This window comes from Scardinius erythrophthalmus (genome assembly GCF_964197995.2).
Source record: "Scardinius erythrophthalmus genome assembly, chromosome: 25".
NCBI classification, from domain to species: Eukaryota; Metazoa; Chordata; class Actinopteri; order Cypriniformes; family Leuciscidae; genus Scardinius; species Scardinius erythrophthalmus.
Genome location: NC_138245.1, coordinates 5,988,342 through 6,005,248, shown reverse-complemented (window position 1 = coordinate 6,005,248; position 16,907 = coordinate 5,988,342). Strand labels below are relative to the sequence as shown.

The window sequence follows — 16,907 nt, the reverse complement described above, 5'->3', positions numbered from 1 at the left end:
GAACACAATTTCGGAGTAAGTTTTACTCAAAAGTCTTTTGTCTTTTATTTTTCGTGTTCGCATTTATGAGGAAAAAACAATATTACGTGACAGTTCTCCATTATGGACGCGAGCGCTCTAAAAAAATCACTAAAAGACTTTTAAACTTTCACAGAGACCTCAAAACAGAAAGTACAAATCCTTTCTTTAAAACGAATTTCGTTTTGTATCAATTGTATCTTACTTTTAAGAATTTTTTCATTAACAAATTTCCTGGATTTAAACTGCAAATTAACATTTATATTTCTTATAATAAAAATGAAAGACCTATGTTACAGACATATGAAAGACAACATTTCGTTGATTAGTTTTGGATAGATTATACATTTTTAATGTAAAATATCTGCCACCTCAAATAAGCTTTTGTTTGCCAATATTTGCTTATGTTAAATATAATATGTTTTGTCAAAAATAAAGTTATCAAATAATCAATCAAATCCTTAACTTTGAAATATGTATGATAAAATGTATACTTTAGTTTTTACAAAGAAAGATTACACTTGAATTGTTGTTGTAATTGTAACCTTTTTAATAAAAAAAATATATTTACAAGGTAGATGTAAACAAACTATTAAAAGGTAAATATAAGCCTTTTCTTTAAATAACTTTTATTGTGTTTTATTATTGACAAATTTGGGGAGAGCATAAATATTCCAAAACTGAAAATACAGTATGAGAATTAACTGCACAATTACTAGACATGTTTTCCTTAGATATTATAGGCCAAATTGCAAGCACAATATGAGGAAAAATAAAAAAGAATTGAGATGCTTCCAACTGTTGCTCTTGCATTCTTGTGGCTCAGTGACTCACCTGAATGAATGGCTAATTAAGTATGCGGGCCCCATTGTCTCCTCAGGTGTGAACCACTACATATACATGACCGTTGACGCCCACTCCGCATATGGCCTTTCCAAACAGAAAGTGCTTTGCAAAATTCAAATCAATGTATTGTGTTATGTGAATGATAAGGCAGGGTGATTTTCACTTCATTTTGAAGAAAAAACACTAGGCGATGACATCTTTTAGACAAAAGTCTTATTGGCACATATTTAGAATGTGTTTTATGGCCTTATTTCAGAAACTTTAGTTTTTAGTTTTTTCAATAACCACGCATAAACATTATTCTCTCAAAAATGCAGACATGTACATTCTTGTTGCTCACATTTCATGGTAGCCCTGTTTGTGCTAAATAGTGTGTAATTTTTTTTTGCCATTAATATGTTTATAAGCAACTGAAAAAAGCAAAAATGTCAGGGCATGTCAGAACATCTCAAGGACCCCAAAAACACCTTAGACCCCAGAGGGTTAATTGAGGATAGTAAGAGTGCTAGAGCTTTAGATACTATTTTGGATGCGCCTAGCATAATGAACTCTTTACATGATTCGGTTCCAGCTGAAGTAGAGCCCATGCAGCCGGGCAAATGGGTGACAGTGAGGGATCGCTCTAGTCGCTGATCAAAAAAACACTCTTCCATTCCGATTACCATAACAAATCGATTTGCCCCGCTCAGTGAAACACCCACTGAGAGTTCTGTTGATTGTGCCCTAGTAATTGGCGATTCTATTACACGGAACGTGAAAATAGAGACACCAACCACCATAGTCACATGTTTGCCGGGAGCCAGAGCGCCTGACATCAAAGCAAATTTAAAAGTGCTGGCTAATGCTAATCGTAAATTCTCTATGATCATTATTCACGTCGGCACTAATGATGTTCAACTCCGCCAGTCGGAGATCACCAAAATTAATATTAAAGGGGTGTGTGAACTCGCAAGTACGATGTCAGGCACTGTAATTTGCTCTGGCCCCCTTCCTGTTCGCATGAGTGATGAGATAGTCAGTAGATTGTGTTCTCTTCTCTGCTCTTCTCTCTAGTAATATGGCTCATAGTCTTAGAGCTCAAACATGACAATCTGGGGCTCAGGTCAGGAAGCAAACAGACTGGCTAAACCGACCGTCTGCTAGCGGCCTCGCGTCACCCGGGTCAGATAAATCCCATCACATAGAGCATCTTTCACCTAGCTATCATCATATAGAGACTGTGTCTGTTCCCTGAATTTGGAAATCAAAAAAAACGTTTTAACCCATCTAAGGTTAAAAATTTAATTGATGTTCAACAAATAAAAAACAGCTATAATACAGATGAGCAAATGCTAAAGCTTGGGTTGCTGAATATTCGATCACTTCAAAAGCACTCATTGTTAATGATATGATTTCAGATAATAACCTAGATGTGTTGTGTTTGACAGAAACCTGGCTAAAACCAAATGATTACATTACTTTAAATGAGTCCACCCCGCAAGATTACTGTTACAAACATGAGCCTCGTCTGAAACGCAAAGGGGGAGGAGTTGCTGTAATTTATAGTAATATTTTCAAAACCACTAAGAAATCAAGTTTTAAATATAATTATTTTGAAGTGTTAGTACTTGATGTAAAAATATATAGTATAAACGATAAATCACGCTTGAGATTTATGCTGGCTACTGAATACAGGCCACCAGGGCACCATACAGATTTTATCAAAGAATTTGCGGACTTTCTATCAGAATTAATATTGACTGCAGATAAAGTACTAATTGTTGGTGATTTTAATATACACATCGATAATGAAAAAGATGCATTGGGATTGGCATTTAAAGACATTGTAAACTCTATTGGAGTTAGACAACACGTGTCAGGACCCACTCATTCTCGTAATCATACTCTAGATCTAATATTATCACATGGAATAGATGTTGATGCTGTTGAAATTCTGCAGCAGAGCGATGACATCTCAGATCATTATCTAGTCTCGTGTAAACTTCATTTAGCCAAGGCTGCAAAGCCGACTCCGTGTTTCAAATATGTTAGACCTATCACTTCTGCCACTAAAGATTGCTTTATCAATAATCTTCCTGATCAGTTTCATCATCTCAGCATCCCAGATAGCTTAGAACAGGGGTTCCCAAACTTTTTCATTCTAGGACCCACCTAGACAAGTATAATCAATCTCAAGACCCACTTGCACTGGTGCTACCAACTTTCTCAGTTGGTCGCACCAGCATGATTTGGTTGCACTTTTTTTTTTTTTTTGCTACATGCCATGGGATTAATCAATGCATGCTGATGGTCTTAATCTGCATACCCTAGTTTTGCACTGATGTAAAAAGACTGACAGTGACAAGACCTCATGTTAGCAAAATATTTTAAACTTTTAACTCTTAAAAAAAAAACAAAAAAAAAACATGTATGTTCTTTAATGTTTGATTATAATTTTACCGTCTTCACATAGGGATGGGAAATGATAAGATTTTATCAATAATAATAATGCCACTGACGATTCTGCTTATCGATCCGATTCTTTAACGATTCTCTTATCGATTCTTGATAGCACTGTGTGTGGAAAAATGTGGTCATATGCTTTTCAAAAAAAAAAACAAAAAAAAAACAAGGGGTTTTATTTTATTTTAAAGCTTAAGCTTGAGTAAGCAAACTGTACTTTTATGTAATTTATGTAATAAATAGAACCTTATTGTAAAGTGTTACTGATTAGTTATACACCGATTCAGACGTCTCCTGAGTTCACTGTTGGAAAGATCAGTTGTTTTAACCATTCATTAAAATGAATCGTTCAAAGAAGTCATTAGTTCGCGAATTGGACGTGTGCGCGTTGTGTGATTATCCCAGCAGTTAGGACATGGACATCCAAGATTTGTGTCAACACAGAAAACATTTCATTACTGGATAATTTTTTTCTTTAATTAAAGTGTTGTTTTATGTCAGCTGAATGTCTGGGACGCTTTTCAGAGAAGATAAGGCAACAACTTATTTAGCACAATTCACACCCAACGGTAATTAAGAAGAAAAAAATCTCAGAATGCTCCACATGAAACTTTGGTCTTCCGACCTTTTACCACCGTGTCAATTTATTTTGATTAATATGTGTGAGGGAGAGAGAGCAAGACAGCGCTTAGTTTGGAGACGGTGAAGTCTTGTTTACTTTTTCGCCTGGCTCCGAAGAGAGAGAGAGAGAGAGAGAGAGAGAGCGCGCGACCTCTCTCTCTCTCTGCTCGTTCTTTCAGTTAAACATGAACTGTGACTCTGTCACATGCGCAGCAGTTCATCTATTAGGCTACTCACCGATCAAATAAGACTTTGGCGGGACAAAAATTCACTTTGGCGGGCGCTAAAACTCACTTAAAAGTCGTTTGGTCATTAATCGGACTGGTTTTGTTTCACTCATCGTAACGTAAATTTAGCTGCAGCTAAGTGCCTTTGCGCGACCCACCTTTTCTCACTGTGTGACCCACAAGTGGGTCGCGACCCACAGTTTGAAAACCACTGGCTTAGAAGAGCTCGATATTGCAACAGAAACTTTTAACTCTCTCTTTGCCAGCACTTTAGACACAGTTGCTCCGTTGCGCTTAAAGAAGATTAAAGAAAAAAGTCCAACGCCGTGGTACAACGAGCACACTCAGGCCCTTAAGATGGAGCGCAACTGGAAGAAAACAAAACTAGAGGTATTTCGCATTTTGTGGAAAGAGAGCTCGATTGCTTACAGAGAGGCCTTAAAAGCTGCTAAATCTGCTTATTTTTCAAACCTATTAGAAGAAAATAAACATAATCCTAGGTATTTATTTGAAACGGTGGCTAAACTAACGAAAAAGAAAGCTTCAAGCCCAGAAGTTTCCAAGCAACACAGCAGTAATTAATTTATGAACTTCTTCACTTATAAGATTGATAATATCAGGGAGAAAATGATAACTATGCAACCGTCTACTACAGTATCGCATCAGGCAGTGCATTGTAGTCTCCTTGAGGAAAAATTTGATTCGTTCGTTGTTATAGAAGAGGAAGAATTTACTAAACTCGTTAAATCATCTAAATCTACAACATGTATGTTAGACTCTATACCCACTAAACTACTGAAAGAGATGCTTCCAGAGGTCATAGATCAAAAAAACGCAACTTGATTTTACAGAATTAGTCAATTACAGGCCGATCTCGAATCTACCTTTTCTATCAAAGATATTAGAAAAAGCAGTGTCTTCACAACTGTGTTCCTTTCTTGAAAGAAATGATATCTGCGAAGATTTCCAGTCAGGATTTAGACCGTACCATAGTACTGAGGCAGCTCTCATTAGAGTCACAAATGATTTGCTCTTATCATCCGATCGTGGTTGTGTCTCTCTATTAGTGTTACTCGATCTTAGTGCTGCATTTGACACTATCGACCACAACATTCTTTTAAATAGACTCGAAAATTATGTTGGCATTAGTGGAATTGCACTAGCATGGTTTAAATCATACTTATCTGACCGTTATCACTTTGTAGCAGTAAATGAAGAGATGTCTCATCGATCACAAGTTCAGTATGGCGTACCACAAGGCTCAGTACTAGGACCGCTGCTGTTCACCCTGTACATGCTACCATTAGGAGATATCATTAGGAAGCATGGCATTAGCTTTCACTGTTATGCCGACGATACTTAGCTGTATATTTCTTCACACCCTGACGAAACTTAACAAAAATTAACAGAATGCATTGCTGATATAAAAAATTGGATGACTCGTAATTTCCTACTACTTAATTCTGAAAAAACAGAGATTCTAATTATTGGACAAAAAACTTCCTCACGTAATAATCTAGAATACTGTCTAACACTTCATGGCTGCTCTGTTAAGTCTTCGTCGTCGGGTAGGAACCTGTGTGTGCTCTTTGATACCAATCTTTCATTTGAAAGTCACGTGTCTAGTATCTGTAAAACCGCATTCTTCCATCTTAAAAATATATCTAAATTACGCCATATGCTCTCATTGACAAATGCGGAACAATTAGTTCATGCGTTCATGACTTCAAGGCTAGATTATTGTAATGCTCTACTGGGTGGTTGTCCTGCATGCTTAATAAACAAACTACAGCTAGTTCAAAACGCAGCAGCTCGAGTTCTTGCCAGAACCAGGAAGTATGACCATATTAGCCCTGTTCTGTCAAAACTGCATTGGCTGCCTATTAAACATCGCATCAATTTTAAAATATTGCTGATTACTTACAAAGCACTAAATGGTTTAACTCCACAGTACTTGAGCGAGCTCTTAACGCATTATAGTCCTTCACGTCTATTGCGATCTCAAAATTCCGGCCAGTTGATAATATCTAGAATATCAAAATCAACTGTTGGCGGTAGATCTTTCTCCTATTTAGCACCAAAACTTTGGAACAGTCTTCCTACCATTGTCCGGGAAGCAGACACACTCTGTCAGTTCAAAGCTAGATTAAAGACACATCTCTTTGACCTAGCATTCACATAATACATTATAGACTTCTATAATTCAATGTTAGGCTGCATAGATTAGGTCAGCTGGAACCGGGAACACTTCCCGTAAATCCTGATGTACTCGTTACATCATAAGAAGAATGGCATCTACACTAATTTTAGTGTCTTTGTTTATCCCGAGGTTTTCCCGCAGCCAGCCGGATCCAGGCCGTATCCAGATCTGATGAAGGACCTTCGGCTGAATCCGATCCAACGCAGTGCTGAAGTGCCAACTAGTCTCTCCCTATGGAGGATCCCTTTACCCCTCTACAGATAAAGTGTTGTCGGGAAACTCAATTCGCGTACCTACCCCGAAGTGATAAAATAAAATAAAATTCTGTATCAAAAATTATAAGAAAACACCAGTACTTTGTTTAGGCTTGGTTTGTAGGGAATTCCAAACCTGCGCACATATATTCAAACGCACATAACTATAGAACCAATTCTTAATGCGCATGTGAACGCCATCAGCGTTTCTCACAGGTTCGTGTTTAAAGTCTGCGCAGAGAGAATGGTGTCGTCTTAGCGGCCCCAAATTTAATAACAAATGATCGTTGCGACGGAAGCGAATCAATCAAAACTAACTTTAGCTGGAAAATAACTTTATTAAAGAACCGCTATAAAGCCAAAACAATCTCTGTTACCTTATATTATACGTTTATCTCTGTAAAGCTGCTTTGAAACAATCTACATTGTTAAAAGCGCTATATAAATGAAGATGACTTGACTTGACTTGACTGGAGACCAGGCGAGCAAGAGAACTGTTTCTTTAAAAACAGAATTTTTAACTCACTGCCTGCAGTGGCTAAGGCCAGTCTCTGCAGTGCAGTAGTACCAGAGATAAAGCCCAAGAGGATAAAGAGGGGCACAAGGCAGTGTTCCTTTGCTCCCTCAGGAACCTGACGATCAGGATGTGCTTCTGTCATGATAGAAGGACGGAAGCAATCGCAAGTAGCTCAAAACACTCTTTATTTGACAATCAGTGAGAACACAGTAATCCAGGGTGGAACAGGATAGCGGCGCAGGGACTTTGATGGTCAGATGAGTGCTGTGGTGAAGAGTGGTGATGACGGTGACAAGTCCAGAGTGAAACATCCACAGGAACAAGAACAGGCAACGACGAGACACTGGAACTGGAACAAGACGAACCACACACTGGGAACCACATAGAACGATCTGACAGAGGAAATGAGAATTGAGTGAGTATTTATATATGTGCTGAGATGAGCTGCAGCTGGTGACGGGAGTGATGAACTTGATTGCCGATGAGTGAATAATCAGCTGACACACCCACACAATCAGCACACAACAACAGAAACACGAGACAAGGAAGAGACATGGGATTTATGAACCGTGACAGCTTCCCAGCTACTGCATCATGATGTGCGTCAATAGAAAAAATAGAGGCAACATCATTTTGAGGGTGGAGGACACAGCCCTCACTCCAACCCATTTTGCAGAAAAAGGAGCACTGAAATGACCGAACGACTTTCAGGATCTCCTCACGGAGAGAAGACTCACTCAAGGAATAGGTTCCACTTCTATTTGGCGTAAGCAAAAGCTCCTCTTAGAGGGTGCTCTCGCAGAAGTGATGGTGACTACCACATATTCTAGCGGTAGCCACCAGAACCTCCACGTCCATTCTTAGGACCGGCCTGGAATCTCTCCGGGATCTGAACGTGGGTGCCATCATACCCCGTCTCTGAGAATGTACTCAGGGGAAAGTTAGGAAGGGCTGTCGAGGGGAACTAGGTCTGGTTGGGCCAATAAGGGGCAACTGTCAAGACCTGCTCCACTCCTGACCTAGCACAGTATGTGCAAGTGACATGCGCGCACAAGACAGGAGCGCTGCTCAACACTAGGTGTGAAGAAAAATCACTGAGCTTCAGGAGCATCTCTGCTCAACACCTGAGTGTGATGAAATTCACTGAGCTTCAGGAGCATCTCTGCTCAACACCTGAGTGTGATGAAAATCACTGAACTTGAGCGGGCGCCAAGCGACAATGAATCGCATAGCCGCTTTTTTAGAAGGCTCACTGGGGAACGCATTTCTGCGGGGCCCCGGGGCCAGCTGAGAGCCAGTGTCTGTCCAAGGGTTATCTGCTCGGACAGAAATAACACAACTGGCAGAGGAACGAATCCGGAAAGGCAAACAGATGTGACTGTGCGGCCCCGAATTGGTCCCTGCCCAGCTGTACCGCCCGGGGATGGAGTCTCCACTCTCCCTGGCCAAAGGCTGTTGTGAGGCTCGTGGTGGCACGATTGAGCAGACCGGGAGAACAGTGGAATGAAGCGACCCTCAGAAGCTTCTGACTCCAAGGAGGAGGTGACGGGCGAGTTGTGACATGCAAGGGAAGCTAGCGCAACGGTTGCAATGCTGTCTTTTCAGACCAGTACCAGCTCGCTGAGCAGCGGTGGTTCAAAGCGAGGTGAACTGCAACAACTCGAGGTAATGAATACCAATGCAGTCGGAGGTCGCCCAGGCCTCTGTTAAAGCATGCCCTTTGTACATGGCTCAGTCGGTGTTAGTGGACCTTGTTCTAGGAGCGGTTGGCCCGGAGAAACGAAAGGTTTGAACACGGGCTGAGGGTTTGGCGGCAGGCCGTGGTGATCTGTTGTCACAGAGGGCGTGCCGCTCTGCCACGGTCACCTCGGGACTCGACCTTAAACCAGTGCTGAAGCGGTCTTTATATGGAGGAAGCCAATCGGCTGCATCTGCCATATGCCCCAGGAGCCTCTGAAAATTCTTTCAGTGGGACCCTTTCTCACTTCTGTATAGCTCCGACCGGACACACTCTCCTTGAAGAGGCATGTTGGACCGAGTCCATCTCCATACCGGAAAAGAGATACTCAGCCCATGGGCGAGATTACTCTCTCCCAGTTGACCTGAAGACCCAACTGGCTATGGAGCACTCGAAGGGTAGGACTCTGTACTAATACTTCGAGCCCTCAAACGCAACGCGCAGGATGGCCTGTGGTGCAGAAGGCTAGAGATCTGAAGTACATGTCATTCAGGTCAAACGCTGCAGACCAAGCTTGGGGGCGGGGCATTCTGAAAATTGCCTCTCTGTGTAGCAACTTGGACGGAGGCTTTCAAGAAAGGGCCCTTTTCAAGTGACACAGGGCCAAGATGGTCACGACCCACCACATACTAGGTACATGAAGAACATGTTTATACAAACTGGCCTTCATATCGGCTGGAGGGAGCGGCTATATCGCGTCCTTCGCCAGTTGGACAGCGACATGCGCGCACAAGACAGGAGCACTGATCAACAGTAGGTGTGATGAATATCACTGAGCTTTCAGGAGCATTTCTGCTCAACACCTAGTGTGATGATTATCACTGAACTTGAGCGGGCACCGAGCGATAATGAATTGCATAGCCAAGTCTGATGGACCAGTTGGAAAGCACTTTCGCCTCTACAAACAAGGCCCAGGCCCAGACCACAGACGTACCCGAGGTGGGGCAGCGAGGTGGAGGACAGGGACCCGGCTCGGAAGGCCCGGGGGGCAGCCCGAAGCGGAGTCGGAGTGTGCGGTGCAACACTTACCTGTCTCCACGGAGCAACAGGGGATGCGTGAGAAGGGGGACTCCGGGGAGCCAGTGGCGGAACAGTAACCGTCTGAAGATCTCATCCCCCCATCCCTGGGTGGCCTGTCTCAGGGACGCTACGTCTGACACTGGCCCCCTGGCTTGGCAGTGCCAGAGACAGACCGGGCAGCCAGCCTGCTTCTGCCTCTACGCTGGGGCCTGGGTGGAGGCTGCTGCGGGGGCCCTGCGGAACCGCAGGCAGCGGCAGGGGACGCCCTGGGCGACAAGCAGGCGGAGGAACTGCCACCGGCAGTGGGGTGGAGAGCTGTGGGCGCCAAACAACCCAACCTGGGAAATTGGGGAATCCAGGAACCAAACCTTGTCCGCATCCACCATCTCAACCAGGCTAAGCCAACGATGGCACTCCTGGACCACTAGGGTGGACATAGCTAGACCGATCACGCACACTTCGACACTCGTGCCCATGAGGGCGAGGTCAGCAGCAGTGCAGAGCTCACTCATGGGCGCATGGTCTAGACTACCCTTGTGCAGGTCCATGAGTGTCTTGGCCAGATAGACCTGCAACAACGCCGTGGCATGCAAAGAGGAGGCGGCTTGCCCGCAAGCTTTGTAGGCTCTGACTGTCAAACCTGACGCGAGCTCACAGGCCTGCGAGGGGAGACAAGGATCCCCCAGATGCAGCGACCGTTGGACACAGGTGTGTTGCAACAGACCGCTCCACTGGAGGGATAGCCTCATAACCGTTCACCGCTCTTCCCTCAAGGGTAGTGAGGGGGGAAGAACCACTCAGGCAGTTTCGGCAGTAAAAGGTGCCGTCCACGACCTAGTAAGCTCTTCATTAACTTCGGGAAAGAAGGGCACTGGGGCGGCAGGCTGAGAACCAGCACGGCCCGCCCCGAGATACCAATCATCCAACCGAGACTGAGCAGGACATGGTGGAGGGTTCCACTCAAGCCCGACGGCCTCGACGGCCCAATTCAGCATAGCTGACAGTTCTGGATCCGGCTCGGGCAACGTTACGCTCCCAAGGGAGATAACGCAGTCGAGTCATCATCTCCAGAGGCCAGCTCACCCTGTGATGCTGCAATCGGCATCCTGTCCTCTGGGGTAGCCCCGGGTGAAACGGCTGGTCCACCCATTACAGATGGACCAGCACACTCCACTCCACTGGCTGCGGTGGAAGGGAGGAGTGAGGAGCCCACAGGGAATGTATATTGGGCGAGACATCCAACACTATCCTCCTATCACCCACCCCACGCGGCACCCTAAGGCGGGGCGTGGTAATGGGGACTCGCACTTCGCGGACGAAGGTGAGTTTCGACTTCAACACCGCGACAGTCATATTCCGATTGCAGAACTGTCCACAAAAGCTGCTTCAGCGTGCTGTAAGCCCAGACTCGTAATGCAACAATTGTGACCGTTTCAGAGAGAGACACGGAACGAATGCATCCAGAAACGCACGGGCGGAATGACATCTTTTTTTTTTTTTTTTTTTAAAGACGCAAACGAACCCGTGTTGCTCTTTTTGGAAATGTGACCGTCACCAGTGCTGGAGCACACAGGGAATGACCGCGGCAATACTGAATCAGCGAACTGAAACAGTGAAGCACTCACCTCTCGCCCTCTAACCAACCATAAAACACACAAACAAATAGAAATTTGATGCTGTTAAAACAGCAGTTGAGAGCTTGAAAAGCTCGCGATCACCGCTGCACTCACGCTGTAGAAACACCAACACTGGGTGGTCTTCCCGCAAGAACACCGACACACTCGCTTGTTGTGTAAACAATAGTACTCTTCAGAGACATCCGATCAACTCCGAAGCAAAAGGCAACTGGTGCGTGCGTCCACTTCCCTGTTTATGCGCAGCGGGGCGGAGAGTGTAATCACACACGCCAATGTTGAATTGGCTTGATTAAATAGTAGTATGAAGAAGACAGGCTGCCTAAGCGTGATCCCCATTCAGTCGACGTCGACTACGTCTGACGTTCTCGACTGAAAGGGAACAGTAGCATACCAGTCATTGTTCCATGTAAACATTGTGTTGTCACTAAACTTAATAAAATTCCGTTTAGTTACCAAATGTTTTGACAATCACAATACACTTATTGTGATGCAAGTTTTTTTTACATCCCCCCAAAATCCCAATCAACCCATTTTATGTTATGTTACGTTATGTTATGTTACATTTTCACTGTTTACAGTTTTTGGCTTGTTGTTTCTGATTGCAGTTTAACCCCAAGGGGGATATCCAGACCAAATCCCACAAGGGAAAAATAAATAAAGTTAAAACTTTTTTTTTTTACAATTTCCTTGTCATCTGCAGATTGATTTTAAGTAGGGGGGAAAAATCGTTTTAAATCGGAAATCGTATTTTTTGTGAAAAAATCAGGGTTTTTTTTTTTTAGGCCATTTCGCCCAGCCCTAACGCGTACAGCCAGAGCAGATTCTGCAAAGCGTCATGAAAGACGGCATTAAATCTCTTGTCACAAAGCACAAAACATTACAATAAAAATAAACGTAAACATCTTACAGAGCTCAGACTAGTACCACCTGACTGCTGCAGATTCATCTCCTTCAGTTTAGCTCCATGTGTTGTCTTTCTGCACAAGAACACAACAGCCTAGATTAGTCTTTCACTAAAGAGGATTTACACTGAAAATATAATTGTTTGATTCCTGTTCATACTCCAGTTTTACAATGGACTTACATTGTAGACTTATTTCCTATGAAGACATTGGTTCAGACCTCAGTGGCAGGTGTCTGGGGCAGTGTATTGGGACACTTTATTGCTCAGGAACTAACAGATCCATTTCAGATGTAGGCTAAGGAGCGTTCGCATCTGAGATCCCAAAAAGCTTTTGGAAGAATGCACTAATTTTGTTCTTCTTCCTCACTTTGGTATTTTCTGAAAAAAGATGAAAAACAAATATGTTATTTAAAAACATCTCCAACCACAGATTAAACATGAATAATAGTCCAACTTGTAAGACATTTCCTTTTACATATAATTATAATATTGCATCATAAATACTTTGCTGACATTCACCTATTGAGCTGTTCTCCTCAGGGGTTTCAGGAGAAGCATCCATGCCACCCTGATCAATCCAACGCCTTGCTGTTCCTTGCCACTTCTGTTGAAGGCCCTGCTGGGTCAGTCAGATCTTCAGACATCAGCGTAGGGCTCTTCAACTCTGAAATGGCATTGTTGACATCAACCTTCAGACCTTCTGAGGTCACAGGTTCCAGCTCAGAACTGCTTAGACCTGGGACACCCATTCCCTTTGGATTAACCAGATCCAATTCAGGTTCCGGCTCAGGAACGCTTGGAACTGGGACGCTTGATTGCTCAGTAACAGAAAGATCCGTTCGAGATACTGGCTCGAGAGCACTTGCATCTGGGACATACACTGGCTCTGAAACAGTCGGGTCCGTCTTAAGCCGTGCTGAGATCCCAAAAAGCTTTTGGAAGAATGCACTAATTCTGTTCTTCCTTACTTTGGGCATTTCTGAAAAAATAAGAAAAACAAAATAGCATGTTATTAGAAACTCCAACCACAGATTAAACATGAATAATTGGTCCAACTTATTGTATATACGAATTATGCTTTGTTGACATTCACCTAATGATGTTTTATAAACAAAGTTCGGGAGGAGCACATTCAAATAATCAATCCAATCTACTCGTCATCAAACAATTATGTCTACCCTAATCAGCATGACAAGAAGTATATATATATCCACTCTGTCAACTCACCTAATATTCCGTGACAGTTTTCCAGCATCCCTCCACCACCCCGACTCCTCACTCTTGGCTCAATCTTTTACAGCCAGGAATACGGGGGGAGTACTCTGGGTTCGGGCCGAATACCGAGCCCGGAGCCCTCTCCTCGGACAGCACGCCAAATACGCATCTATTTCTATCTGACTTATTTGTAAGTGTGAACTAGTGAATTGGGCTGTTCTCCTCAGGGGTTTCAGGAGAAGCATCCATGCCACCCTGATCGATCCCACTGCTGCTGGCACAGTTGGCACTGGTGTATCTCTGAAGAGGGGCAAGGATGTCATCAGCATTCTTCAGGTCGCCCTCGTTATACAGACTGTGATCTTGAATATAGCCCACCACAGGGTCGGGCACAAGGTAGCGTACACTATGTCCTTTGCGTAGTGCACAGCGCACATGGGTGGCTGAGATCTCATTGGTCACCCATTCTTGAACCACATGGATGTGCTTACGGTGTCTGGACAGCACATTAGACTGATTGATAAACTTCTCAGCGTCACTGCCACATCTTGTGATGCACACCACACCATAACGCCCCACTATCTCTTCAATGTCCTCAGGCTTCCATAGGTTGGGGACGCCAAATGACTCCAGCAAATCAGCACCACACAACAGCTTCAGTTGAGGGGTGTCTAAAATATATATTTAAATATATACATACACATATATTAGTTATTTTGACTGCTTTAATCACGGTTAGAAAATCATCTTGTTATAAAAGTTATGATTTAATTGAAATACTTGCTCCAATCCAAACCCACATGGACAAGCCAACACTATATGTTAATTATGGTTATGCTGTTGTACTGCAACTAAATACTGAAACATGAAGACAGAGTATGTCGAACATTCTAGAAGGCCGCAAGAAAATACATTTGATTTTAACTTATATTTTAAAAAGTTAAATTACAGTTCCAAAGTTTGGGGTCACAAGTTTTTTATTAAAAAGAAATTAACACCTTTATTCAACAAGGATACACTATATCAATCAAAAGTGACAGTAGAGACAGTCATAATGTTCCAAAATATTTCCATTTAAAATAAATGCAATTGTTTCTATTCATCAAAGAATCCTGGGAGAAAAAAAAAACAGCATGATTTCCACAAAAATATCAAGCAGCACAACTGTTTTCAATAATGATCAATCTTAAAATATAAACAGATATTTTAAATTGCAATATCATTGCACAACATTACTGTTTTACTGTACAGACCCCAAACCTTTGAACAGTAAGACTATAATTACAGTTAATATTTTTACAATTTTAATATTTATTTTATATTTATATTTTTACATATAAAATATTTTAAATATATAATACATAAAAAAGGATGTTGTTTTGGAGTTTATCAACTAAACACAAATATAACTCGCTGTACAATTTCTCTACTGTCCCGAGGGCCCATCAGCCATTCATTTTATTGCCTGTTGTCAGGTACTGTGACAGAGTGACATTATAAACACCACTTTAAATGCACTGAGAAGTAGGAACATTTATCCTATGAAGGATTGCTGTGGATTATTTTCCATACCTGCTTTTGTGTTAAAAGAAAAACCGATCTGAGAGATAGTTGTATTTTGCTCCAGCTGTCTCCTCTTCCCACACCTCACTGTGTACCCATTATTACTGTTGTTGTCACAGCTGGAAATTAGTTCTGCATGGTTGTGCCTAAATAAAAAAAAAAAAAAAAGAATCTGATTCAATGTCAATTTTGCATAAAACTTTGATCATTTTGACATAGCAGAACATCACATATGACATCCAGTCCAACCACACAAGATGCCATTATCAGTTGTGACATGGAAGTCATGCAAAGGTAAAAAGCACTACAATAGGTACAAAACAGAAAGGTTGTGCCATTATCTTTTACGTCAACCAAAACTAAACATTCATTGAAAGCACATGATTTTAAGATGTTCCCACCTAAGTACTTTGACTGTCTCCACCCACTCCGGCTGCTGAATCTCCCAGTCATCCACAGTGATCCACTCGGAGTTCTCTGTGGCCAGTCTAGCCATCTCTAACCGATGACAGTCTTCAATCAGACCTTTCTTTTTATACCCATCTCCAACTGGAGAGATTATTCCTTTCACCACTGTGTATCTTCCTGAGTCAACAAAAAATACAAAAGTTATGAGTTAAATGTGTTATAGGCCTATGTAAAAATATATATTTACATTAATACATGTTTTATTAAAAGTTTACCAGTGTCTTCAAGGTAATCTCGAGCCAGTTCGAACATTCGCAGGTGCATGTTTGTGATGGGGTTGAAGGACCCGTCCCGCATGCCAGCAGCACTACTTTGGTCTTTTGTGCTGTCATTGATTATGTCTCGTGCTTCCTATTTAGCGGAGTAGAAGTATAGTCACAACACGAGCAATTTACGAGTATTATTAAGAACTTTGTCGGTATTTACGTTTGTTTAAAGCAATTTTCCACTGTGTCTGCTAGTAAAGGTCGGTGAAGTTGTTACTCAAGCAATAGGGTATATGTCGAACGTCGCATGACGAAACCGGAAACCTGGTCTCATCGCATCCGCTTGTCATAGAAAGTGTTAACAGCCGTATGAACTGATGCCGATATCTATGGATTTTTAAGGTAATCAGCTAACCTACCTATCTCACTTTGTTATTAGCTTTTTATTCTATTTAAATATCTAAACGTTAGTGTGAAGATTTTTTTTTTTTTACTTTTAAATATCGATCTTCACATGCGAGGGACATTGGTTATGATCATCTTTGCTCGCTCCTTTTAAGTTATCTTGAGTAAAACAGTAAAAAAATGCATGAAGCACATACAAAAGACCTGAACCGGAAGCGATGCGTTCTGTTTTCCGGTTTCGTAATGCGGCGTTCGACATATACCCTATAAAGTCGCTGAATCGCTGTAGACTGTAGCGGCATGCATTGTGGCGTCACGCATTATGGCGTCACGCGTGGAATGTGGCCAAGGTCACGCCGTAGGTAGACGTTCTTATTTTTTACAGTCTATGATTATAGAGACAGTCCAGTCATTTTATGAAAAAATGTTGAACAAATTGCAACAGAGGCAAACTCAACTGATTTTGTATCCTCAATATGTCCTAAGTAAGTGAAAAAAAGCCACGAAGAATCCCATAAGGGGAAGATTTCGAAAAAGACCCAAATATAGCCTATTCATAGCCTATTCATTCTTTTACTCACGTGAATAGTGTAAACATTTTAACCTTTAGATATTACCATGAAAAA

At 42.3% G+C, this 16,907-nt stretch overlaps 1 protein-coding gene across 1 annotated transcript; it reads right to left on the bottom strand.

Moving 5' to 3' along the window:
* Window positions 1-7,294: 7,294 nt before the first annotated feature.
* On the bottom strand, window positions 7,295-16,194 carry LOC308685358 (nicotinamide/nicotinic acid mononucleotide adenylyltransferase 1-like). Its single transcript, XM_081357061.1, has 8 exons — window positions 15,886-16,194; window positions 15,604-15,787; window positions 15,212-15,348; window positions 13,652-14,310; window positions 12,944-13,403; window positions 12,605-12,802; window positions 12,428-12,497; window positions 7,295-7,517 (listed from the first exon to the last, which is right to left on the bottom strand). The coding sequence occupies exons 1-4, from the start codon at window positions 15,965-15,967 to the stop codon at window positions 13,841-13,843; spliced, it is 873 nt and encodes a 290-aa protein (XP_081213187.1). The 5' UTR covers window positions 15,968-16,194; the 3' UTR covers window positions 7,295-7,517; window positions 12,428-12,497; window positions 12,605-12,802; window positions 12,944-13,403; window positions 13,652-13,840.
* Window positions 16,195-16,907: the final 713 nt, after the last annotated feature.

Bases quoted from the DNA above. Each gene is read 5' to 3' on its own strand.
- LOC308685358 (XM_081357061.1), bottom strand. From the start codon at position 15,967: ATGCGGGACGGGTCCTTCAACCCCATCACAAACATGCACCTGCGAATG. The intron at 15,788-15,885 runs GTAAACTTTTAA...TTGTTGACTCAG, and splicing joins AGATTACCTTGAAGACACTG to GAAGATACACAGTGGTGAAA. The intron at 15,349-15,603 runs GTGGGAACATCT...TTTTTTATTTAG, and splicing joins GAGACAGTCAAAGTACTTAG to GCACAACCATGCAGAACTAA.